General features: G+C 39.4%; 1 protein-coding gene across 1 annotated transcript in view; it reads left to right on the forward strand.

The window, feature by feature from the left end:
• The window catches only part of LOC121487539 (S-adenosyl-L-methionine-dependent tRNA 4-demethylwyosine synthase TYW1), a 203,563-nt gene that overhangs the window by 17,703 nt on the left and 159,198 nt on the right, over window positions 1-26,662 (forward strand). Inside the window, exons 8-9 of the mRNA XM_041749378.1 lie at window positions 14,473-14,590; window positions 19,071-19,123. Coding sequence (XP_041605312.1) covers window positions 14,473-14,590; window positions 19,071-19,123 — 171 coding nt within the window. The remainder of the gene's footprint in view (window positions 1-14,472; window positions 14,591-19,070; window positions 19,124-26,662) is intronic.

The following is a 26,662-nucleotide window of genomic DNA, read 5'->3' on the forward strand; positions in this document are numbered from 1 at the left end:
TTAAAAGATTTTATTTATTTATTCATGAGAGACACAGGAGGCAGAGGGAGAATCGGGCTCCATGAAGGGATGCTGATGCAGGACTCGATCCCGGGACTCCAGGATTACGCCCTGGGCCGAAGGCAGGCGGTAAACCACTGAGCCACCCAGGGATCCCTAACATTTTAGAAAGCATTAAAATTTTTAATAACTTTTTTTTCCCTGGAGTTAGACTGGTTGATTCATATGGAAAAACAAACATGTAAGGATAGTTAGGAAAGCCTTGGTATAGTAATGAGAAAGACTAGCTCTACCAGATATTAAGACTTACTACAAGGCATCTGTAATTAAAACTCTTTTGGTTCTTGTTGAGACCGATTGATGCAACAGAATAGAATTTCAGGAACAGCCCTAAGAATATATGGGAATTTCACATACGATAAAGATGGCATTTCTTTTCCCTGGGGGAACAATATACTTTTAAGATAGATGATGTTGGCAACCAGATAGCTCTCTGTGGAAACTTAAAATTGGCTCTGTGCCTCTTACATATGTCAGAATGAACTCCAATTGGGTCAGAGATCTCGATGTTGAAGAAAAATGTAAATAATAGATTTAGATGCATTATTTTATAGCTTGGAGAAAGGTTTTGTGTATGATTTAAAATCTAGAAACAGTAAAAGATTAAATTTACAAATAGTTTTTGAAAAAGATTTGGATGGTTATAGGCATATCAAAAGACAAAAAAGAGGGGAAAATATTTGCCCCTTATATAATAAAGAAGGGTTAATTTTTCTATTGTACAAAGTGCTCTTAAAAGTTGAAAGAAAAAAGACTTGTAGTGAAAAAAATTGGCCAAAACACCTAAATAGACAAGTCTAAAAAAGCTCTACAAGTAGACTTTAAGCATATGAAAACTTGCTCAAATTCACTCAATGAAGGACATGCACATTAAAACTATACCAACGTGTATTTCTTACCTACCAAAATAGCAGAAGTTTAAAAATTGGACAGCACATGTAGCTAATGAGGCTCTGGGAAAACAGGTACTCACACCTTCCTAATGAAAGTCCAGAATGATACATCCTATATAGAGGGGCTTTTGGCAGTCTACACAATCCATACACGTTTACCCATGATCCAGCAGGCCTAGTTGTGTGAATTTGCCTTGAAGATAAATGTTTACAAATACAAAGTGGCAAACACACAAGATTATGCTGCTACAAGCATATATAGCAAACAACTGCCAGTTATTGGTTGAAAAAAGCAGGATATATCCGCACTATATAGATATTGTTATGCAGCTGTGAAAAATAATGAGGTGAGGGTGCCTGGGTAGCCTAGTCGGTTGAGCATCCAACTCTTGATCGTGAGTTCAAGTGCTCCACACTGGGCATGGAGCCTACATTAAAAAGAAATGAGGTGGATTCATGTCTATTAGTGTGATTTTCATGTGGTGTTGGATTTGATTTGGGGGTTGATCTGAATGTAAGATTTTCTTTGCATGTGTTTATTGTCATGGCGTATTTGCGAATTTATAATTTGTGTATGCATGTATAAATAGTATTTTGTAGCCGTGTTTACAGAAAGAACCTTTCATATTATTTTTTTTTATTTCCTTAAGATTTATTTACTTATTTTAGAGAGAGAGCTAGAGCAAGAGGGGCAGAGAGGGAGAGAGAATCTCAAGCAGACCCTGAGGTGGGTGTGGAGCCTGACATGGGGCTCACTCGATCTCATGACGATGAGATCATGACCTGAGTGGAAACCAAGGGTCGAATGCTTAACCAACTGCATTAAAAGCAGAACCTTCCGTGTTCTGACACCAGCTAACACCCAGTTCAGTTCAGGTGACCTGCTGTTCAGCTTTGACACTAGTTAACTACCTAGAGTTAGCCTCAAGACTGTGCAGGCTTGGTTTATAGTCTTGCACAACACTGCCTCCACTTCAGATGGCAGCTCTAAGTTGGGGGCCACCTGCACTTCTGATCAGTTGGTTTTAAATTTGGAGGTCTCATGATCCTGTGTTTCAGTAATTTGCTAGAATATCGAGAACTCACTGAAAGCACTATACTCACAATGAGAATTTTGAAAGATGCAAATTAGAAATAACCAAGTGGCAAAGACACACAGGGCAAGGTCTCAGAATAGAGGGGTGGGGAAGAGACTCAAGAGTTTCTGTGCCCTCTCTGTGTGAAATCCAGGCACATCATCCCTTCCCACCATGTCCATGTGTTCACTAACTAGGGAGCTATACTGAGCTTTAACATCCAGAATTTTTATTGGAATTCCATTGCATGGGCCAGACTGATTAGACCATTGGCTATGTGATTGAACTCATTCTCCAGCTGACCTTCCTCCCTGTTTCTTTCCCTGGAGATCCAGCTGGCCCAAAGTTGGATTGAGTGGTTGGTTTTTCTGATGATGACCAGCCCCCATCCTGAACCTACGCAGCCCCCTCATTTGCATAACAATGACCCTTCTGGCACTTAGAAAATGCCAACGGGTTTTGAAGCTCCCTGCCCGGAACTGGGGACAAAGAACAGATGTATTGAACTGGGGACAAAGAACAGATGTATTCTTTGTTATTCCCCAGGCCTAGAGACAAAGGTGGTGAGCACTCAGATCTTGTTTTCTAAATATTATTCTTCACTTAAAGGAACAGGACTTCTTGGAGAAATGACTGCTCCCAGTGTTGAGGAAGGAAGATTAACAGATGGGCCTGGGACATCTTGTTGGGCAAGTAGATCCTTAGTGACTAATGGACATGTCAAAAGGACACCAGAACCAGCTTGAAGAGTTTCCCACAGGCTAAATTTGGGACAATCTAAGCATCAAAAATGAACATGATGATTATATAATGAGCATAATGGATTGTATTGCATCAATCAGTTGTGCTACTCATCAGGCCTTGTGCTACTCAACAATGAGGAAGCACAGGAGAAAGTCTTTAGTGAAGGTTTTCAGGTAATAAATATAGAAGGCATGATAGATTAGAAATTCACTTGTTTTCAATCCTCAGTGTGATAATTGATTTAAGCAAGGATTGGGTGAAATGCACTTAGGGAACACATTCACATAGTCTCAAAATAACATCCCAGAAACTAATCCACTTAGACATGCCAAAAATAAGTAAATCAGTGGGGGAAAATACTGTTTCAGATGTTTTTCTAATTACAAAGGATAAAATATACCTTTACAAATGGAGTGATGAGGGATCCCTGGGTGGCGCAGTGGTTTGGCGCCTGCCTTTGGCCCAGGGCGCGATCCTGGAGACCCGGGATCGAATCCCACATCGGGCTCCCGGTGCATGGAGCCTGCTTCTCCCTCCGCTTGTGTCTCTGCCTCTCTCTCTCTCTGTGACTATCATAAATAAATAAAAATTTAAAAAAACCAAAAAAAACAAAAAAAAACAAATGGAGTGATGAGGTGATTCTTTTTTTTTTTTTTTTGATGAGGTGATTCTCACCTATACCAAGACCAACCAAGACCAGAGAGTGAGAGAACAAACGGGGAGTGGCAGAAGCCGAGGGAGAAGTAGGCTCCCGGGATCATGACCTGAGTGGAAGGCAGATGCTTAACTGACTGAGCCACCCAGGTGCCCCTAAAAATATTTGTCATATTCTCAGGTAGTCTTTACAACCTCATTTAAAAATATAAAGAAAGGAGCACCTGGGTGGCTCGGTTAAGTGTCCGACTCTTGATTTCTGCTCAGGTCATGGTCACAGGGTCTCAGTGGGCTCCTCGCTGGGCATGGAACTGCTTGAGATTCTGTCTTTCCCTCCTCCTCTGCCTCCCTCTTCTCTCCCTCTCTTAAAACAACAACAACAAAATCCCAACTTAGAGAAAAAGCTTTTTTTTCCCAGAAAAATCCTTTAAAACTAGTAAATTTGGTATAGCCTAAGGTGTTACAAACAAGAATTACTTTTGGGAAGTTATCATAAAGGCTGCTTTATTTTGAATTTTACTGTCCCTTTCAGCCTGTACTGAAGAGAAAACTGGCAGATTCCGTGGCTTGTCTGGTCATTTTTGGTTACAGGCACTTAAGACACAAAGTAGTAATTCGGCAGTAGAATGCCCAATCCTATATAATATGTACTAAGCATTACTAAAGAAACCCAAAGTTTCTAATTTAACTGAAGGGTGAAACTCCTCCTGCCTTGTTTACTTTCTGAACTATTTGCCAGCTGCTGTTTTGGATCTGCTTAGGGTCTGGGGAATGGATGGGGAGGCAGGAAAGAGAGAAGTAGAAAGTTCTTATGTGGTACTGTCATCAGAGGCTCTGTGCTCTCATCCTTTGTCAGGTGTTTCAATTTGACTCTTCTTCCAGGCAGTACTGTCTTCGCTTCTTTGGAAACATTGTCCATGGCGTCTCCTGACTCGATTCCTTGCATTGAGCATGTGTACCCTGAAAAGTGAGCTGCTGAGGAAGGAAGGCTTACTCCTTCCTCAGAGCCCTTCCTCTCTTTGAGGTTTACCATTTGTTCTCTCTAGTTCCCAGTTGGTCTGCATCTAAGATCTCCCCCACCTGCACCCCTGTGTGCTCCCACAGGAACACTTCCAAATTCTTTATTCTGGGAGGTCAGGCTGATTCCTGCCTAGAACAAGTGCTCACTTACTAAAGAAACTGGTCTGGGTTTCCTGGGCAGGAGTTCTACACTGAGCATTGATGCCCTCTGAGCATCGGGATGCTGCCCAGCAGCTTCTTTGTTGGTGCCTCTTCCCTGCTGCTTGAGGTGAGAGGAAGGCACCTACCCTCTAGGCTCTCTCTATTTGAGGCAAAGGGAAATCTCAAAATACTTTACTAACATTCTCCAAAGAAATTTTCAAAAATCCTCTGTCCTTATCTGCATGTATTCTACCCTTTGACATCCCTGATGTGAGGGAGGCATTAAATTTTTTTTTCTTATTTAAATTCAATTTAGTTAATGTATAGTGTATTATTAATTTCAGGGGTAGAATTTAGTGATTCATTGGTTGCCTAAACACCCAGTGCCCATTACATCAAGTGCCCTCCTTAATGCCCATCACCCAGTTACTCCATCTGAAGTTGCTAGTTCTTAAATACTCCCTTTGAAAATACATAATTTGATCTGACCCTGCTTGTGGAATTGCATTTAATTTAATGCCCTGCTTACATCTGTTTAAGAAATTCCAAAGAATATAGCTCCCTGTCCCTGTTCTTCTAATTCTCCTTTTCATAGGAAACCACAGTTGATAGTTTGGAAATATTCTCCCAAGTGTTTTTACTACCTTTACGAACACACCTGCACTTTGGTCTAACTTTATTTTTCTGGCTACACAGATGGATCTTTTTGTATTCCCAAGTCTACAGACTGCTTTTTTTCCATCTAGTATGACAGCTTTCCAGTGCTGTCATACAGATCTACCCACTCCATTCTAGTGTTTATGTAGTGGTCTAGGACTATGTCTTATGATGTGGTTGGCTTCTGTTGATTAATATTTAGGTGTTTTAATACCCTTGTTCTTATATTTTTTGCCACTGGTATAAATTTATCTCAAGAATTAAGTTCATAACATGGAAATTTCTGTATCAAAGGGGATTTTATAGTTTTAATAGATATTTCCAAATTGCCGTATAAAAAATTGAAGTCATTTTTATCTGTTGTTATCTATTGAGAGATGAGATTTCTCTTTATCTTTGCTGACCCGCGGTGTTATCAGTCTTTGAAGTCTTGCCAGCCTGAAAAGTGAAAAATAATAACCTGATTTTAATTTGTATTTCTTTCATTTTGAGTCAGATTGAACACGTTTTCTTTTCCTTTGAACCATCTCTTTCTGTCTACCTGGTAGTAGATAAATTACAAGGTCTGAGGGCATAGACCCCATGATTGCTTTCACTTCTGACACCCATTGCAAGTTTTGGGTGAGAGGGCTTCTGAAAACCAGCCTCAGCTTTGATAATTTACTAGAAAGACTCACAGAACTTTGAGTTCAGGGAGTTCTAGAACTCCCTGAAAGCTGTTATCCTCCTGGTTTTTGTTGCTGGGAAGGGGTACAAAAAATCGGCCAAAGGAAGAGATGCATAGAACAGATTCTAGGAGGCCTTCATTCATTCTCAGAGTGTGTCGCCCTCTCAGCATTGATATGTGACGGTAGACATGGATATTGCTAACCTGGGAGGCTTACCTGAGGTTCGGTGTCCAGTTTATACTGGGGCTTCATTATGTAACCATGACTGGGTGACTGCCTGTGTGATTTCTTTCTTTCTTTCTTTCTTTCTTTCTTTCTTTCTTTCTTTCTTTCTTTCTTTCTTTCTTTCTTTCTTTCTTTTATTTATTTATATTTATTTTTATCTATCTATCTGTGTGATTGAACTTGGTCTCCAGCACCTTCCAGTCTAGTGTGGTCTAAGGAGTCCACCGTGAGTAACAGACACTGCTATCACTCAGGAAATTCCAAGGGTTTAGATGTTACTTTCCAAAAACTGGGGACAAAGGCCAGACCTCCCTTCAGGAAAGGGCACTGTATCCATTTTTATATTAGGTGGTTTGGTTGCTTTTGTAAAGCTCATAACCAAAAAATTCTTGGTTGAGTGTAAAACTCTAAGCATTTATAATATCCAAAATTATTTTCCCGATTTAAAATTGCTGTCTTTCCTGTTGCAGCATTTTTGTTACTTATTTCCAAATACTTGCATGTATAGTTTCTGTCATTTTTAGTAGCTTTGTATTTCAGAAGCCCTGGCAGAGGAGCTATTAAGAATGACAAGTATGTGGAATGTGGGTTCAGGGCTTGGCCCAGCAGTGTGTAATTCAGTGATCTGAGGCACAGATTAACCCTCCCCAGCTTTAATCCCCTTGTCTGAGAACAAGGGCTGTGCCCTCTGCCTTCTTCACAGGTGTGAGTCAGATGAGAACACATACTTGAGGATGTGTCAATGATCTCAGCCTGACACTTGTCAAAATGAGAGATTTGCTTAGACATTTTAAACTTGTTTATACACTTTACTACAGCTGGCCAGCCAGTCTATTTCAGGTTTTCTTTTTCTTTTTTTTTAAGATTATTTATTCATGAGAGACAAAGAGAGGCAGAGACACAGGCAGAGGGAGAAGCAAGCTCCATGCAGGAAGCCTGACGTGGGGCTCGATCCCAAGTCTCCAGGATCACGCCCTGGGCTGAAGGCGGTGCTAAACCTCTGAGCCACCCTGGCTGCCCCTGTTGCGGGTTTTCTGCTGTTAGAATTGGCACTGGTCTGAGACCTTTTTTATTTTTAAAAATGTATGAATATTTCTTAGGTTGTATTTTCCTCACATTGATACACTGGGTCAAAGCATATGTGTAATTTTATGACTTTTAATGAAGAATCTGAGTAATTTTTCAGGGGCAAAACTGTCTTAAAACAGGATAGATTTCAGTTCATTAGATACCTGATTTAGATAGATTTCTAGATTTTTCCATAAGATTTAGAGAAGGTATTTAAAACTTTATTTGTTGTGAGTGAAGAGTTGGGAATAATTTTTTATCCAGCTTTATTGAGTTATGATTGACAAATAAAAATTGTATGTATTTAGATTATACGCTGATTTTTAAGGTATATGATGTGATGATATGTGACATTGTAAAATGATTAACACAATCAAGTTAACAAATTCATCACCTCATGTAGTTACCTTGTGTGTGTGTTTGTGTGTGTGTTGAGAACACTTAAGATCTAATTTTTAGCAAATTCCAAGTATATAGTAAGAGTTTGGAATAATGTGGGTTAGTTTTTTCTGTGCTTTTCATTTTCTGTCCACTAGACAGCACTGGAGAGAACAAACATTTTGGACATCTCTGTAAATTATTTTTTGAAATGAAATTATTTTGGATTTTATGAACTTTAAGGAGTTGATTTATGATATTTTAGATTCTCACAAAAAGTTTCTCATGAAATCATTAGATTTGGAGCAAAAATAAATATTTTTCCAACTTCAGTATGACACGAAAATGAGCCATCAGTTTTTTTCTTTAACTTACGGCAGGATTTTGGAATATGTCTTATATTTTCATTTCATATTGGACATAATATACTAAACTCAGTGGATGTTACTACTGCCTGGCTTTTCTTTTTCACATATTTTTTGGCATTTTCCTTAGGGTCCATTCATACATATTCCTGAGTTACTAGTTCTGCCTGATTCTTGTCAGGTGCTGCACTAAATTAATTGCCTGAGTTGTTACTGTAGAGGATGTGCTAGTACTTAGGAGTATTGGGCCAAAGTACTCCTATTACATGACTTCTTTTAGAGTAATGCTCACTGATTTTCATGGTGTCAAACGGTCTCTGCCTCTGTGTCTGTGGGCAAGTTACTTTACTCTCTGTCCTTTTGTTTTCTCATCTCTAAAGTGGGAGATTATAAAAGTAATGCTTCTAAAGTTGTTATGAAGATGAAGTTCATTCACCTACACACTATTTTATTCCCTGGCATGTATGTACTTGATATCTGTGAACTGTTACCATATGAGAAATTATTTTCAAGTGGGATGGGTTTGGTCCAACTGGTATACCCCTGTGGTGTGCCTCCCTTCCTCTGTAGCAAGATCCAGGGCAGTAATTCTAGGATTAAAGAGATTTTGAGGGGTGGAAGTGATGTCCAAGAACGAGAGAGCTAACATGTGAAACGTTGGAAAGCTAGGAAGACAGATGCGGAAGTGGAGGGGTGGCATGCTGGGGGGCATGGTGTTTTGGGGAGCTCTGAACTGTTTGGCCTATCAAGAGCTTCAAGCAGGAGTGGGGAAGTGTGGAGTGAAATAGAGAAGGAAGGCAGGGGCAAGATACTGGAGGCCTTTTTATTCTCTGTTGCGGGGATGTGAATTTTCACCTATAGGCATTGGGAAGCAATGTGGTTTGATTGAATAAGATGGATGGATTAAGGATGTGAGGAAAGAGGGTAATTCCTGTATAACTTCAGGGTATTAGGAGAAATCAAAGTACACATTGAATTATATCATTCAATCCTCATATTGATCCTGATATCCATACTATTATTGTCTCCATTTTACCATTTACAGGGTAGGAAGCAGGTTTAGAGAAGTCAAACAATTTTTCCAAAGTTGGTTATCTGGCCAGCTGGTAGGGGTGGGGTCAAGCCTCAGCTCCATCTCTTTGTTTTACCCCTCTCCCCAGCGGAAATGGTTTCTAGGAGAGAATCTGAAGAGATTGGATAGGCACAGGGAGTCAGCAAGAGCCTGACAGTTCTTAGGTTGTGTATTTTTTGTTTTTCTCATGGTTTTGATTTATAATTGTAGAGCAGAATGTTCCTTTTTTTCCTGCAGTAAATAAATGTTATTAAATACTCCCCACAGCATGTTCCGGTTAAGCAGACAAACAGTGATATCAGTATCATTAGTTTCGGAAATAAATGGTGAATGCTTGGTAATTACTCACCAGAGAAGCATTTCATTTTACAAAGGGATCTCAGTGTGTCCAGTTCTGATTATAAAGTTGCATAGTTGGGATCCCTGGGTGGCGCAGCGGTTTGGCACCTGCCTTTGGCCCAGGGCGCGATCCTGGAGACCCGGGATCGAATCCCACGTCAGGCTCCCGGTGCATGGAGCCTGCTTCTCCCTCTGCCTGTATCTCTGCCTCTCTCTCTCTCTCTCTCTGTGACTATCATAAATAAATAAAAAAATTAAAAAAAAATAAAGTTGCATAGTACTGCAGTGGAATAACATGAAGCTGTTCTTCTTTCATTATTATTTTTAAGGCTTTGGCTGTTTAATTCACCCAGAAACACAAGTAACACATCCCTTCAACCCCAAGACACTGCCTTTAAACCAACCTGTCCTACCCATGGCTTGTGTAGTCAGGAGCATTATTATAGTGAGTTCTGTCTGCAATTCTTTTCCTTTTTCTTTTCTTTTCTTTTCTTTTCTTTTCTTTTCTTTTCTTTTCTTTTCTTTTCTTTTCTTTTCTTTTCTTTTCTTTCTTTTCTTTTCTTTTCTTTTCTTTTCTTTTCTTTTCTTTTCTTTTCTTTTCTTTTCTTTTCTTCTCCTTTCCCTTTCCCTTTCTTGATATTTATTCATGAAAGATAACAGAGAGAGAGGCAGAGACCTAGGCAGAGGGAGAAGCAGGTTCCATGCAAGAGGCCCGATTTGGACTCAATCCCAGGACTCCGGGATCACTCCCTGAGCCAAAGGCAGACCCTCAACTGCTAAGCCACCCGGGCGTCCCCTGGAATTATTTTCTTAAGTCAGGTTACCCAAAATAGAAACACTGGGTCAGAGGAAAACCATTTGACATCTGGTCAAACTGCTTTTCAGAAAGTTCAGAAAGCATCCTTAAAGCCTAGTAGTAAACAGAAAAACTTTCAGTCCCATTGAAAGCTCGTCATTTAAAAACTGAGCTGTGACAAGCAAGTGGTACATGGGGGTTCGTTTCTTAAAGAAATAGGAATCTGCAGAAGCGGTGTTAAATTGCAGCAGCAGGAGTTTTAGTTTTTATACCTGAAGGAGAGTTTTTAATATTGAAAGTTGCCAGATCTAGAATCAGTTACCAAACTAAGTGAGTTCTGCTTTTCTAGAGCCAGGATTAGCCTTCTGGAAGTTTTGAGGCATTCATTTATTTGGCCAAACATTTACAGAATGCCTGCCTTGTGCTATCAAGGCTTCCAGGTTTAGGTAAGCTGGCTGTATAGAAAGATGACCTTTCTAGAGAACCTGGCAACTGTTTTCTGCATGCCTTGATAAGGAATGGAATCACTGGATGATAAACAAGGATCAATAAAATAAATAGATTTAAACAGTCAGAAGGATTCTTTTTCCCAGAAGGAATGTCTGTATGCTTTGGTAATAAAGAGCTCATTTGTGATAATACACTTGTTTGGCAGTTACCTGGCCAGGTGGAATTTTACCTTACAATCTTTAATGGATGACTTTTTTGCCTTGTTTATTTTCTAGGTGATAATTGGAATGGTACTGTGGTTTCTGGGATGATGGTATGAAGATGAATTAGGTGATGTTGCATGATATCTTTTTAAAAGGAAATTGGTACCATTTTTTGCTCCCATGATTATGTAAGATTAATATAGGCCTATTTGTTTATAAAGGACTTTTCACTTACTTATAGTCATTTTCCTAAGTGCCTAGGACATTAGTTTATAATCAATTTCCTTTTTTTTTTTTACATGTTCGGAAGTAGCAGCTTCGAGAGGACGTGTATTTTCTTTCACGTTTGGGAGTTGGGATGGGATGGAATTACAAGTTGGGAGACAGGGAGATGGTTTAGTCTGGCTCTTGGAGTTGTCCTTTCCTTAGGAGAAACCAGGGCATGGTGGATGGAGTGAGCCAATCTGTGGGAATTAAAGCTCTTTGTCCAGCGGGGCATATGGGGGAAGGGGGGATTCAAGGTTGACCAAATGTGGAATTTTCATTGATTTATGTTTAGGTGGTGTAGTAGTTGTATATATATCTGTTTGTTATATAGTATTTTATTCTGGGTTAAACAGTGAATAGTGTCTGTACCCAGGAGATTAGAATTAGAATTTAAATGGTGCTTTAAACTTTCTTGGAGTGTTAGGAACCACTGCCTTTCTTTTTTTTTTTTTTTTTTTTTTAAATGTTTTTTTTTTTTTAATTTTTTTTTTATTATTTATTTATGATAGTCACAGAGAGAGAGAGAGGCAGAGACACAGGCAGAGGGAGAAGCAGGCTCCATGCACCGGGAGCCCGACGTGGGATTCGATCCCGGGTCTCCAGGATCGCGCCCTGGGCCAAAGGCAGGCGCCGAACCGCTGCACCACCCAGGGATCCCCACCACTGCCTTTCTTTTCAGAAATGAAGTAACTGCTGCATATGGAAAGTGGGTGACTAAACCACTGTGGAGACAAGGATAAATGTTTGTCCTGAATGCCCAAGACTTTTCATCATGGCCTCTGATCGTTTTCCCATATAAATTTTGTATCTGAATGGTTGAAATGGAGTAGCTACTCTCATATTTTATCATAGATCACTTCTGTAGTGATGGGACATGGGCAGTGTTCCACGATCATCCTTTTCAGGAGTATTCATTTCCTAGGGTCAGAATTTGTTTTCATAACCATGAGAGAGTGTCTCTGGAGCTCTTGAGTCCAGTTTTGGATTTATGTAGCCTTTAGGGTAAGTAGATGAGCTGGTGATGTTTTGTGGTGACAGAGGTTTTTGAGAGCAGATAGTGCCACCTCCTGGCAATTCTTGCGTGATTAGTGGGGAATTCTAATAACTTGCTATGGAATTACCTCAGAGACCTACAAATGCGGTCAAGGTCAATTCATCTTGCTCCATCACAGACTTCCTTTTTGGTTTTAGGTCTGAAATAGATTTAAAAGAAGCCAAAGGATTCTTTAATTTTAATTTTTTTTTTCTTTTGAGAGAGAAAGAGGGAGCATGAGAGTGGAGAGGGTAGGGACAAATGGACAGGGAGAGAGAATCCCAAGCAGGCTTCACGCATAGCGCTGAGCCTGAGTGGGACTTGATCCCATGACCCTGAGATCATGACCTGAGCTGAAATCAAAGAGTTGGACACTTCACCAACTAAGCCACCTGGATGCCCCTGTTTTTAAGTATTTTAAGAGTAACTGAGGGGTAGCTGGGTGGCGGGGTGGTTCAATGGTTGAGCGTCTGCCTTTGGCTCAGGTTGTAGCCTGGGATCGAGTCGGAAGCCTTTTTCTCCCAATGTCTCTGCCTCTCTCTGTGTCTCTCATGAATAAATAAATAAAATCTTAAAAAAAGAGTAGCTGAAACTTAATGTTTTTAATAAAATACCCAGCATTAAACTAATTGCTTTTATAATGGATGAGAACAAATCATTGATGTTTGTTTATACAATTTTTGGTTCTGAGAATTGTATTACCAGAAGCAAAATTGTTCATTAGCTTTGCATTTTGATTATATTTAGTAATTAAGTATGCTGACTTTAGGACAGAGAACTAACTGTGGGTTTATTGTTTCTCATTTGATACCTTTGAGTCTCTAAAGTACTTTTTCAGTGACTTCCAATTTTGGAGCTAATCCTTAAAGTCACAGAGAAGGTAGAGAAGTTAACTCCAAATTTCATTGGTTTACTTTTCTATTTCTTTCTTTTTTTAAATTTATTTTTTTAAAAATTTATTTTGTATAGAGAACTTCGAATGTTCCCAAAAGCAGACAGAATGATACAGTAAATCCCTGTCACTTGTCCAGCTTCAAACACAGATCATTCTCCCTTCTGTATTAGTTGGCTGCAGATTTGAGGCATCCTGTGATCTGTCAGGTGTTTTCACTTTTAGGTAGAAAGGATTTACTGTAGGTCTGCTTACTGATTGACTAGGGACTGGGGATTAGAAATGGGCTTGGTGGTGGGGCCACTGCCAAGGTGAATTATATTGTATTCTTAGTAAGAATTCTAAGAATTATATTGCATTTTTGAATTATATTGCTCTTAGTAAGGTCTGGTTAGTGTCTCTTCTAAAGTGTAAATGTCTAAAGACATGTATTGCCTTGGAATTATTGATTAGCATTCTACCACCTTGCAGATTGAGGTAACTTAAAAAAAGAACGTATGTATGGTAAGATTTAAAAAGTGGAAGAAATGTGGCTCAGTGGTTGAACATCCACCTTCTGTTCAGGGTGCAATCCTGGGGTCCTGGGATCAAGTCCCACATCAGGCTCCCTGTAGGGAGTCTGCTTCTTCCTCTGCCTATGTCTCTGCCTCTCTCTCTGTATCTCTCATGAATAAATAAATCAATCTTAAATAAATGGACGGAATGAGTGTAAAGGGTGAAGGTCATCATGTAGTATGAAGCCACTTGCTGAGAATTCAAGACAAGCATGATGTGAGTCTTTACACAGTTATCCGTGTGCTGCTGAATTTTCTAGGGCCAAAGTCAAGAGGAAACACAGTGTTATATTATCCTTCAGATTTCTTTTTTTCACTGAAGACATATTTTTCCCACCAGATCTTCTAGAAGGAGCCATTGGGGTGCAGGTGGAGGAGTAATTTGGTCTCTGGTCAAATGGTTGAGCAGCTCCAAGCACTATTTTGACTTGTTTTGGGTGTTTGCAGATATAATAACCAGCAATCTTACATTTTATTGAATTCAGTTGTATATCAGGCATAGTGCCTGGTGATTTATTTCTTTTAATCTTAATCTTCCTGCTCCCAGATGTTACTTTCCTCCTTTTTCAGGTGAGGAAATTGAAATTCAGAGAAATAACTTGATGAATTTTGGCAGCTGTCTGTACTCAGATTGCTAAAAATAATTGACATCTAGATAAGTGGATTGTTGATTTATGTTTTGTGGGTGCATGTGTTTGACTGTGTAGTTATGTTTTTGGAAAGAGAAAGAAAAATAAGACTGGCAGGTCTTCCAATCATTGTGTGACTGGGAACGTAATCACTTTGGAGGAGACTGGGTTGTTGGCCAGGGTGGCGTGGTGAGCCCTCCCATCCATGCCCTGTGTTTGTAGTTGGTGTGCTGTTACGCTCATTGCTCACTGCCAGTTCTGAGTTTTGTTCTTTTAATTTTAATACAGAGAGAAAAGGAGGAACAGGAGGAGAAAAGTAGTTTGGTCAGGAACACTGTGAAGAATGAAGACAGTGAAAGAAGAACTATGATAACCCCTGCTCTCCGAGAAGCCCTCACTAAACAAGGTGAAAATCCTCAAGAAGTGCTATCACAGTACTACCCTTTAAGCCTTTTAATGGAATACCTAAATGAGGAAGGCTAGAATAGGGATTGCAAAGAGGAAAGAAGGTTTAGGATGTCCTGTGGTTAGCCCAGCAGCTGTGTCACTCTGTTGCTGTTGCAGGAGCCCCTCTTCTTCCTGTGGGTCACTTGTGTGTTGGCTGCTGGCCAGCACATTTCCCCTCTGCTTGGTTTATTGGGATGTTAGCATCAGTTCGGTTCAGGTATGCAGGCGGAAAATGCCATCACAGGCTTCTTTACAAATCATTGTTCATGAAGGGGAAATTGTTAAAAGCAGAGAAAAGCTTATATTGATACTAGGCTGGGTCAATTAGAAATGTTTTATGTAGAAGTGTATCTGGGGTTTTGTGGGCATAGCTTACTAAGGAGACTATAACTTGAGAACAAATAATAATATTGATTTCCTGTAGAAGAAAGACTGGTCAGTTGGGAGTCAGTAGATTGACTTCTTGCCGTCACTCCCGTCATTCTGTATTCTTGAGAACCTTTGATGTGATAGTTCTGGCAATGCAGAGAAACATGATACAGCATCTCCTTCAAGGAGCCATCAGCCATCAGTCAGACAGGAGTATTCAGATCATATGTATATATGCATGTGTGTGTGTGTAATCTTTTTAGTATGTTCAGACCATTTAGAATGATTTTTTGCTAGGTTTAAACCTTTAATTTAGCTGCTTATTTTCTACTCGTCTTGTGTACTTTGATTTCTTATATTCCTGTTTTCTACCTTCTTTAGATTGTTTTTTTTTATGATTCAATTTTACATCCTTATTGGCTTATTAGTTATACCACTGTGTTCTTATTTCGCGGTTTGAGGTTTTACACTCTATCTCTGAATCATATCACAGTGTATCTTTGAGATCTTAGTCCACTTCGTATACAGAAGAAACTTCAGTAGTAATCTGTTTTCCCCTTGCCAACTTCTAAGCAAAGATTATATGTTTTACTTTTACGTATGTTATAAACCTACACTACATTGTTATTTTAGTTTGAATAGTCAGTGATCTCTTAAACATTTAAATTATTAGTAAAGATTTTGCATATGGACTTAGCACTTTTGGTGCTTTTTATTCCTTTGCATAGGTCTGTGTTCTCTCTGGCAAGCTTTTCCTTCTGCCTGAAGGGCTTTGTTTAGCATTTCGTGTAGTGTGGGGTTTTTGGTGAATTATTTCAGCTATTGTGTATCTGAAAAAGGCTTTATTTTGCCTTCATTTTTTTTTTTTTAATTTTTTATTTATTTATGATAGGCACACAGTGAGAGAGAGAGGCAGAGACACAGGCAGAGGGAGAAGCAGGCTCCATGCACCGGGAGCCCGACATGGGATTTGATCCCGGGTCTCCAGGATCACGCCCTGGGCCAAAGGCAGGCGCCAAACCGCTGCGCCACCCAGGGATCCCTTTGCCTTCATTTTTGAAGGATGTTGTTTGATGGATGTGGAATTGTCAGTTGACAACTTTTTTTTCTTTTGGCGCTTTACAGTTGTTCCACTGTCTACTTGACCCCATTGCTTCTTTTTATTTATTTATTTATTTACTTATGATAGTCAGAGAGAGAGAGAGAGGCAGAGACACAGGCAGAGGGAGAAGCAGGCTCCATGCACCGGGAGCCCGACGTGGGATTCGATCCTGGGTCTCCAGGATCGCGCCCTGGGCCAAAGGCAGGCGCTAAACCGCTGCGCCACCCAGGGATCCCGACCCCATTGCTTCTGATGATGTGTTCTCAGTTTTCATTTGTTCCTTTGAATGTAATGTTTTTACCCCCTGGCTGCCTTTCAGATCTTCTCTTAATTACTGATTTTGAGCAAGTTAGTTATAATGTGTTTCAATGTAGTTTTCTTCATGTTGCTTGACTTGAGATTTGTTGGCTTCTTGGTTTTGTGGATTTATAGTTCGAATCAAATTTGGACAAATTTTGGCCATTATTTATTCAAATGTTTTTCTGTCACTGCCTCTCTGTCCTCTTCCTTGGAGACTTCAGTGACATGAATCTGACCTATAGCTCACTGGTGCTCTTTTCATTGTTTAAAATTCTTTTCTTCTGTTCCACTTTTCATTTTTGCACAGCTTCTGTTGCTGTGTTTTCAGGTATAATTTAGTAATCTTTTCTTCTTTAATGTCTGATCTTCCATTAATTCTACCCAATGTGTTTTTCAGCTTAGACATCTATAGTTTTCATCTGTAGAATATGAGTTTGGGTCTTTTTATAGTCTCCATGTCTCTATTTAACTTTTTGAGCCTACAAATTACAACTGTTGTAATGTACTTCCAACATCTACATCATGTCTGGATCAGTTTGGTTGCTGGGTAATTTCCTCATTGATCATGTTGCATGCTTGGTAATCTTTGATTGGATGCCAGATCTAATTTTAGCTTACTGGGTGCTCGATATTTTTGTATTCCTATAAACATTCTTAAGCTTTGTTTTAGGATGAAGAGCAGTTACTTGGAAACAGTTTGAGCCTTTTAATCTGGCTTCTATGACTTGTTAAGTGAGACCAGAGCTGCTGATTCAGTATATGGCTAATTATTTCTGACTGTTGGGGCAAAACACTTCTGTGTACTCTGCTCAGTGCCTTGTGAATCTTAAGCTTCTGACTGGTATGAACAGGCACAGTTCCCAGCAGGCTGTGAGCACCAGGCGTGCCTCTAGTCCTTTCAGATGGTTCTTTCCCATTCTTGGTGAGTTTTTCTCTCACATATGCATGCACTAAGCAGTACTCAACTAGATATTTCTAGGAGTCTTCTGCGGATTCTTGAGTTTAATTTCTGTGTAGCATTTGACTCTCTGCAAGCTCTAGCCATGTGGGCTCCCTTGGACTCTTGCTCCCATGTCCTCAGCTCAGAGAGAATACTACTGTGCTTGAATTGCCTCTTCCTGCTGCATGGCCTGGAAACTTTTAAGGTAGTAAGCTCTGGTAATGGTAGGGCTCACCTTGTGTATTTCCCATTTCCCTGAGATTACTGCCCCTTGTTGCCTGATGTTTCATGTCTTGGAAACTACTGGTTCATGTATTTTGTCCCATTTTTGGCATTTCAGGTGGGAGAGTAAATCCTCTGTTACTTAATCTTGGTTAGAACAGAATTGTGTGCTGTGATTTTTAGTACCTGCATATTTTGGCTTATCTTGGCATTGTGGTCAGCCACAGGTCTATCCATCCTGTACTTTGCAGTTTTCCTCATACCTGCATAAATGCAAAATTTGTAAAACCCTATGTATGTTGGAAGAGAAGGATATAAGGAACCAATAAAACAGTGTGATTTCTATGATAATGGTATGAACAACATATAATGTCGGAATCCAGGAGAACTAGAATTTTCTTTGGGATTCTTTTAAATGCTTATTCTGCATCTGAGTTTAGTTATTCAGTTACACTAGTTCCATCTTCAAATAGATAGACAGTACTTTATTTATATGCAAGATGTTTACATAAACGTGGAAGAGGATAAAAGACAAAGCCCTATAATATTGCCACTAGAGACTTGTAATCCAAATTGACATTGTTTCATAAATCATCATACTGTGAATATGGATGTTTAACCAGCCACCGATCCACTTACGCTATCATCCAGACTGTATTTCTCCATTTGCTTCATTTATCTGCAAGTCAAGAGTCTTTTTGTACAAGAGACTCATAATTGTGGCTTATTAGTTGAAGCCTTGTGAGAAACTTTATTAAATGCTTTCTGAAATCAGAACGTTCTACTTGTTTGCTCTACTAGTTTATTAAAAAAGGAAATGTGATTACTTTGGCATGGCTTTTCCATGCTTTTCATGTCTTCTTTGTCTCACAAATTTGAATACTAGGTTGTGGAAATGGTGCTGAGAATTCATGGGAGGTTATGATTCCTAGAATTTTATTTTTCTCTTCTTGGGGCAGTATTTCTTTATTTTAATCCCTTTGCCTATCTGATTCTTCATCTTTTTTTCAGAGATTACTGATAAGAGTTCCCCAGTTGTTCATTTGAAGTGTATTGTTACTTGCCTTTTTTTTTTTTTTTGCTTTATGGCCCAGCATTTGGCTTATTTTTACAAAGTTTCCTTAGGTCCTCCAAAAGCATGTACATTCTGTAGTTGTTGAATGCAGGACTCTGTGTTCTTGATCATGTTTCCTGTGTTGCATAGGTTTTAGGGCTATATTGAGTTTTTGTGGGATCTGTTAGATACTGAAAGATGTTAAAATCTTACTCTGTGATTTTGGATTAGCCTATTGTTTCTTTATATATTTTCAATCTGTGTCATTAGATGCATATACATTTTAGGATGTTTTATCATCCTGGTGAATTAAACTTTTAATGTTTTCTGCCACTGGGTTGTTGCCTGCCATTATTTAAGGAAAGAAAAATGATTTTGTTAAAGTTTTGAAATCACCTTTTATATGAGGTTTTGAATCAATTCAATTTTGTGTTCCTTGTTTTTCTGTTCAGGTTATCAGTTGATTGGGAGCCACTCTGGGGTGAAGCTTTGCAGATGGACAAAGGTATTTATTTTTATTTAAATGTTATTTCTGTTTTATGCAACTTTTGTATGGCTATGATATGCAGCCAATGAATTTTACCATTTAAAGGTACAATTTACATGTATTGTAATGATTTTGAGTGAATCTGTTAAACAAGTTCAGCATATATTGATGGATGTAATAAAAACCTTTTCTCCACCACCCAAATTAAGAAATGTGTCGGCCATTTTCCTCATCCTGGTAAGTTCATTTGCGTCCATTTCTAGCCAGTAGCCTCTCTCTCAGAGCCAGGAAACAGTTCTAGTTGCCATCACTAGGTTAGTTTTGCCTGTTCTAGAATTTCATATGAATGGAATCATAATGTGTATTTTTTTGCAAGTGGATTCTTTTTTTTTTTTTTTTTCATTTATTTATGATAGTCACAGAGAGAGAGAGGGGGGCAGAGACACAGGCAGAGGGAGAAGCAGGCTCCATGCACCGGGAGCCCGATGTGGGACTCGATCCCGGGTCTCCAGGATCGCGCCCTGGGCCAAAGGCAGGCGCCAAACCGCTGCGCCACCCAGGGGTCCCCTGCAAGTGGATTCTTAAACTCAGCATAATGTTTCTGAGATTCGTCCATGTTGTAGTATGTATCAGTAATTTATTTATTTTTATTGCAGAGTACTATATAATAGTGTGAGCGTACCACAGTTTTTAATCTGTTGATAGACAGTGGGTTGCTTTTAGTTTTTGGCTATTACAAATAAAACTTCCATGAACATTCTTATACAACACTGTGTTATGAACATATACTTCAGTTTGTTTAGGTACATCCCGAAGTGGGAATTGCTAGGTATGTATATATTTTGCTCTTGTAAGAAACTCCCTATTTTCAGTGTGGCTGCACTATTTTATACTTGGATTGACAATTTCTGAAAGTTCCTGTTGGAACATTGTCTCACCACCCTGTGGTATTGAAAGTCTTTAATTTTAGCCGTTCTAGTGAGTGACATGTGGTATTGTGGTTTAAACTTGAATTTTGTTGATGACTACTGATGATGAGGTACGTCTTTTCATGTGCACATTGGCTGTTCTATTTGTGAAATGTATATTGCCCAAATTAGGTTGTTTGACTTTATATTGTTGATTTGTAGGAGTTCCTCCTATCTTGTTGAAATGAGTCTTTTGCCCAATATGCATTGTGAATATTTTCTCCTAATCTGTGGCTTCCTTTTTTCATTTCCCTGATGGTATCTTTTGAAGTTTTAAATTTGAGTGAAGTCCAGTTATCTTTTTTTTTTTTAATGGTTAGTGCATTTTGTTCTTTTTAGTTTTTTTTTCTTTTTTGGTTTGTTTAGATTTATTTATTTATTTATTTATTTATTTATTTATTTATTTATTTATTTATTTATATTAAGAGATCTTTGCCGACTTGAAGGTCACAAAGATACTCTGTGGTTTTTTTTTTTCCTGGAAGCTTCATTTATAATTTTAACTACTATGTTTAGGTCTTTGATTTCATCTTGAATTGATTTTTATGAATGGTGTGAGATAAAGGTCAATATTCATTCCTTCCTTTGTCCCCCATGTGGATATTCAGGTCTTTTAGCACCATTTGTTGAAAAGAATTTTCTTTTACCTTTGAATTACTTTAGGCCTTTGTAAAATATCAGTCATCTGTCTATGAGTAGGCCCGTTTTAGGACTCCTTATTCTGTTCTATTTGTCTGTCTATCCTTATGCCAATATCACATTGTCTTGATAAGTCTAAAGTTTTGCAGTATAAGTTCTGTCTTGTTTTTTTTTTTTAAGATAGATTTATTTATTTATTTATTCATTCATTCATTCATTCATTCATTCATTCAGAGAGAGCAAGACAGAGGCAGAGACACAGGCAGAGGGGGAAGCAGGCTCCATGCGGGAAGCCCGACGCGGGACTTGATCCTGGGTCTCCAGGATCACACCCCGGGCTACAGGCGGCGCTAAACCGCTGTGCCACCGGGGCTGCCCTCTGTCTTGGTTTTTTAAATTTATAAGATAGTTTCCGCTTTTCTGGGTACTTTGCATTTCCATATAGATTTTAGAATCAGCCTATGAATTTCTATTGTATATATTTGTTTTGTTTCCTTAGATTCTGTATTTGTCTATTTGGCATCCATTCATCACAGGGCCAGTTATATTAACTATATTTTCTTATCTTCTGTATTCTTGATGCTCTGGCTTTTGGGGGCCTTACAGACCTGAGAAGAAATCATCCCTCCCAGGGCTAGCTAATTCCTAAAGATAACAGCTTGCCTAGAATATACCTTTCATATACTAATCAACCAATCCTGAATCTGCAGCCTTCAGTTACCTCCTTATCTAACTCACACACCATGCCAGTATTTTCTGTGCTCTACATTATCCCAGGGCCAGGTACCAGACAACTAAAGAACGTGCTATAGTTTGAATTATTAAAACAAGCCAATCCCATTGTTTACCCTGTCTTGCCTTGCCTGTCCTGCAGAGACTTCAATAAAAGATCTGGCCTAGGTTTTCCCCTTGCTCTTCTTTTTGCCTCCTGAACAATCCTGCTGCTCCTCTGTCACCCTGTGTGGTGTGGGTGCCCCCTTGTCTTGGGAAATGTAGGTAGTATATTCTTCTTTTGTTGGCATTGACCTCTACAGGTTGGCTGCCACTCAGTCACTTCCATAAATTAAAATCCCATGGGTACAAATAAGATGGTATTTTTATTTTATTTATTTGAGAGAGAGAGAGAAAGCACAAGTTGGGGGAGAGGCAGAGGAAGAAGCAGGCTCCCTGCTGAGTTTGATGCCCTGGTTCAATCCCAGGAGCCACGGATCATGACCTGAGTTGAAGGCAGATGCTTCACCGACTGAACCACCCAGGCATGCCAAGATGGTATTTTTAAATAGCTTTATTGAAATATAATTTACCTATCCTACAGCTCCCACATTTAAAGTGTATAGTTGAATGAGTTTTAATATATTCATAGGGCTGTGCAAACTATCACAGTCTGAGTTTATAATATTTTTGTTCCCGTGAAAGAAGTCATGTACCCATTAACAGTGAATCTTCATTCTTCCTTCTTCTCCCCGCCCTAAACCACCATTAATCTACTTACTACCTCTATAAATTCCCCTAACGGGGATGTTCATGCATTATGTGGCTTTTTGTGTCTAGCTTCTCTCATTTAGCATGTTTTCAAGGTACATCCATGTGATATATGTTAATATTACATTCCTTTTTACGTGTAGATATGTTTAGATATCCCTATTCTTTTTTTTTTTTTTTAAGACTTTATTCATGAGAGACACACACAGAGAGAAGCAGAGACACAGGCAGAGGGAGAAGCAGGTTCCATGCAGGGAGCCTGATGTGAGACTCGATTCTGGACCCACGCATCACACCCTGAGTCCAAGGCAGATGCTCAACTGCTGAGCCACTGAGGCATCCCAGATATTCCCCATTCTACGTGTAGATATATTCTATTTTGTTCTTGTCCATCAGGATATTATGAATGATACTCCTATGAACATCATTATATGTATAAATGTTCATGTGGACATGTTTTTATGTGCTTTGGTTATGTACCTATGAGTGGAATTTGAGGGTCCTAGTAACTATGTTTAAATCATTTGAGAGATTGCAGAACTATTTTCCAAAGTGGCTGTACTACTATATTTTATGTTCCTACCTGCAGTGTACCAGGTCCCAGTTTCTTCACAACCTGCTAATAACATTTGTTGTTTTCCATCTTTTTTTTATAGCCATCCTAGTGGGTGTCAAATGGTTATTTTATAGTGATTTTGATTTACATTTGCATTTCCCTTAATGACAAACATTACATGTAATGTAATGTAATGTAATGTAATGTAAACATCCATTTACATGTACTTACTGGCCATTTGTGAGTCTTCTTTGGAGAAATGTCTATTCAGATCCTTGGCCTTTAACATTGGGTTATTTGACTTTATACTGGTGAGTTATAAGAGTTGTTTATGTGTTCTGGATGCTGGTTCTTTTTTTTTTTTTAAAGATAGATTTATTTATTTATTCATTCATTCATTCATTCATTCATTCATTCATGAGAGACACACACACACACAGAGGCAGAGACACACAGGCAGAGGGAGAAGCAGGTTCCATGCAGGGACCCCGATGTGGGACTCGATCCCTGGTCTCCAGGATCACGCCCTGGGCCAAAGGCAGGCGCTAAACTGCTGAGCCACCCAGGGATCCCCTGGATGTTGGTTCTTTATCATGTGTGTGGTTTGACTCTCCCGTGGCAGCTGTGTCACCAGGAGCCAGGCTTCCGGTAACTTGGCTCCTGGTGTTCTAGGCCCTCCACTGCCATCTTCTAGGCCTTTTCCCAACCTGTCCTGTCCCACAGAAGGTGTTCCCCACAAAGAGTTATTCTTTTTTTTTTTTTTTTTTAAAGAGTTATTCTTAATTGTGGTTTTGGTTAGCTCAAATAACCAAATGGCCATTCTAAAGAAAACCAACTTTCATCTCCAGGCATGCTTGACTTTCTTATGTTCCTTATTCCTGTTCTTAAAAATTTCTACCCTCAGTTCACACTCCTGATGAGGTTTTGGAATATAGGTATATAGGTAAGGTCTGGAGCCGATGACCAAGAAAGAATTCTTGAGATGTCTTTGGTGCAGAATGGTGGTTTTATTAAAGCCCTGGAACAGAACCTGTGGGCAGGAAGAGCTGCTGCCCAGGGCCTGTGGGGGTGGCTGATTTTTTTTTTTTTTTTAAAGGTGCTTGGTGTTTATTAGCTCAGTGAGAAACAAATTAGGCAGCAAAACACAAGGTTGAGCTGCTCTGCTACGCACCAAACCCCGACCCAGAAGCAGGTCGTCTAGGAATGGTTTAGCACCAGGTTCCGCATGAACGTGCGTTGCGTGACGGGCGAGGGGGCGGCCCCCTTTCCCCGGACGAGGGGCTCTCGGCACCGGACCCCGGTCCCCACGCGGGGCGGGGACCTGGGAGTTGGGCGGGGTTTGGAGATAGCGTACTCTTTTTTTTTTTTTTTTAAAGAATTTATTTATTTATTCATGAGAGACATAGAGAAGGCAGAGAGACACAGGCAGAGGGAGAAGCAGGCTCCATGCAGGAAGCCCGATGTGGGACTCAATCCCCTACCAGGATCATGCCCTGAGCCGAAGGCAGCCACTCAACCTGAGCTCAACTGCTCAACTGCTGAGCCACCCAGGCATCCTGAGAATGTATTATCTAAGGAATTTTGGAAGCTAGGTTTCCAGGACCTTGAGGAGGTTAGCTATTTATTGTTGAGAAAAGGTCATTTGTTACTGTCTAATAAAGCCTTAGTCATGAGACCCTTTTGATGTTTATTGGTGGGCCATGTACTTGGAGGATGATTGCCAACACGTATCTTGGGGGATTTAGAGATAAAAGAAGTTTCTAAACAGGGTTTTATATGTTACAGTAGACTTACAGGAACCTGGGGGTCAGGCTAAGATTGCCTTTTGCCCTTAGCAAAGTATGAACAGTGAGGTAGTTGAGTCCCTAGAGGAATGTCCCTCTGCTTGTTTCAAGGACTTGTGCTGCTCCATGCTTGTGCTTTGTCCTCAGCTAGCCCTCTGTTCCCCCATCACTACTACTTCCTAATGTCAGTCTTTCTACCCTTAATTTCTGTGTGTCCTGCCTCTTCTCATATCTGGCAAGGAAAGAACCTCTGGTCTTCCTCTTTCTCCCTAAATGCCATAATCCACAGCTGACCTTGGTTTGGTGCCTCAGTGCCTTTGATGGCCCTCCTTCACAGGGAGCCCACTTCTCCTGCCCTTGCTGTTTTCAGAATATCCTATCTTCTCAGCATTTCTCTGAGTGTTCTTTCAATAGCATCTGAAGAATAGTCCTGTTGCTATTGTTTATGAATATTTGAGAATCTCTCCCTCCTTTTTTCACCGCCGTTTTTCTGCCTTCACCCTCAAGGGCATGAACATTCTAATGACACTTCCAGCACCTTCTCTCATTCAGCATACTCTTGTGCTCAACTTTTTTTTTTTTTAAAACCCTTTTAGCATCTAGTATCTGTCTCTTAAAATCCAGTGATTTTCAGTAATGTCAGACTTGATGCCTTATGCTTATAGCCAGTGTTTTTTTTTTTAAAGATTTATTTATTTATTTATTTATTTATTTATTTATTTATTTATTTATTTTTAAAGATTTATTTATTTATTTATGTTAGAGAGAGAGGCAGAGACACAGGCAGAGGGAGAAGCAGGCTCCATGCAGGGAGCCCGATGTGGGACTTGATCCCGGGACTCTAGGATCGAGCCCTGGGCCAAAGGCAGGCTCTAAATCGCTGAGCCACACAGGGATCCCCTAGCCAGTGTTTTATAATATCCCTTTTACTATTGCTGGATTAAATTCACAGATTTATAAATATAATTTCACATATATAATTTAAAAAGCCCTGTGTTCTGCTCTAGCTGTGAGAGAAAAAAAGGATTTTTTTTGTATTAAGATAGTTTGTATTTCTGTACAAAGTGCTTAGGCACTGCTGCATTAGAAGGTAGTGAAATAGGAACTGCTCACACCTGCTTATAATGGACAAGTTTATAGTTGAGAGAGGAATAGATTAGGGGTTATTCCGCACAAGAAGTAATAATAAGTCAGGCTTATTTAGGTATAGTAACAGAAAGAGGGAAATAACCCTAATTGAAGTAGGGGGCTAACATACTAACCAATTACGGACTATCAAATTAGAAAAATGAGAAGTTAAAATGTACTGGCAAATGAGTCCTGTCTTGTTTATAAGTGTTAAGAAAGAAAGAAAAATTTCCCATGTTGTAACTTGGGAAGAATAGAGATGAATAGTCATAGAAAATTCCTGCCTTGAAATTCTACATCTTGTTGAGGTTCACGTTCTGTCTCAAAACCTTGGTGACTATACCCTCTAAGTGACAATAGGAACAGAGGATGGGTTAGAAGCAGAAATGGTACTAAGAGTGGCCAAGAGAGGTGTGCTGGACCTCTGGAGACAATCTCAGAGTAAGATTTTAAAATGGCAGGCAACCCCACACCCCCTCCAAAAAAACAAAACAAACAAACAAGTTCAATTTCAAAAAATTAATTGCTAGATACCTGACCCTTATGCTATAAAAATTAACAATATATAGAATGATTAATAATTTTAAAACAGCTTTGACTCATAAGAATTCTCCATTTTATGTCTATTAACTTAATATTTAAGTCTACCAAAAGCACATTGAATCTCTCCTGTAATGTATTTGTGGGTCATACCATGTAACACAGATACAGATATCTTGCTGGTGACTTAATACTAGAAAACAGCGTTATTTCTGTTTTTCAAACTGATGACACTTTCTTGGAGAAAGTTATGCATAAAAGAGCATGTTCTCTTACTCTATATGGTAGCTGCTTTCCTGGAAAATTCAGCATATGCTAAACTTGTACAGAAAATTAGCAAAATGAAGTTGGAATCTAGGTTCAGATCATTGTAATTAGATTTTTCACAACTATGGAGGTCTGGTGAGTCATTTGAAAGGCAGTAGAGACCTTTTTTTTTTGGCATGGGATTTACCCTAAG

This window comes from Vulpes lagopus, chromosome 3 (genome assembly GCF_018345385.1).
Source record: "Vulpes lagopus strain Blue_001 chromosome 3, ASM1834538v1, whole genome shotgun sequence".
Lineage (NCBI taxonomy): Eukaryota > Metazoa > Chordata > Mammalia > Carnivora > Canidae > Vulpes > Vulpes lagopus.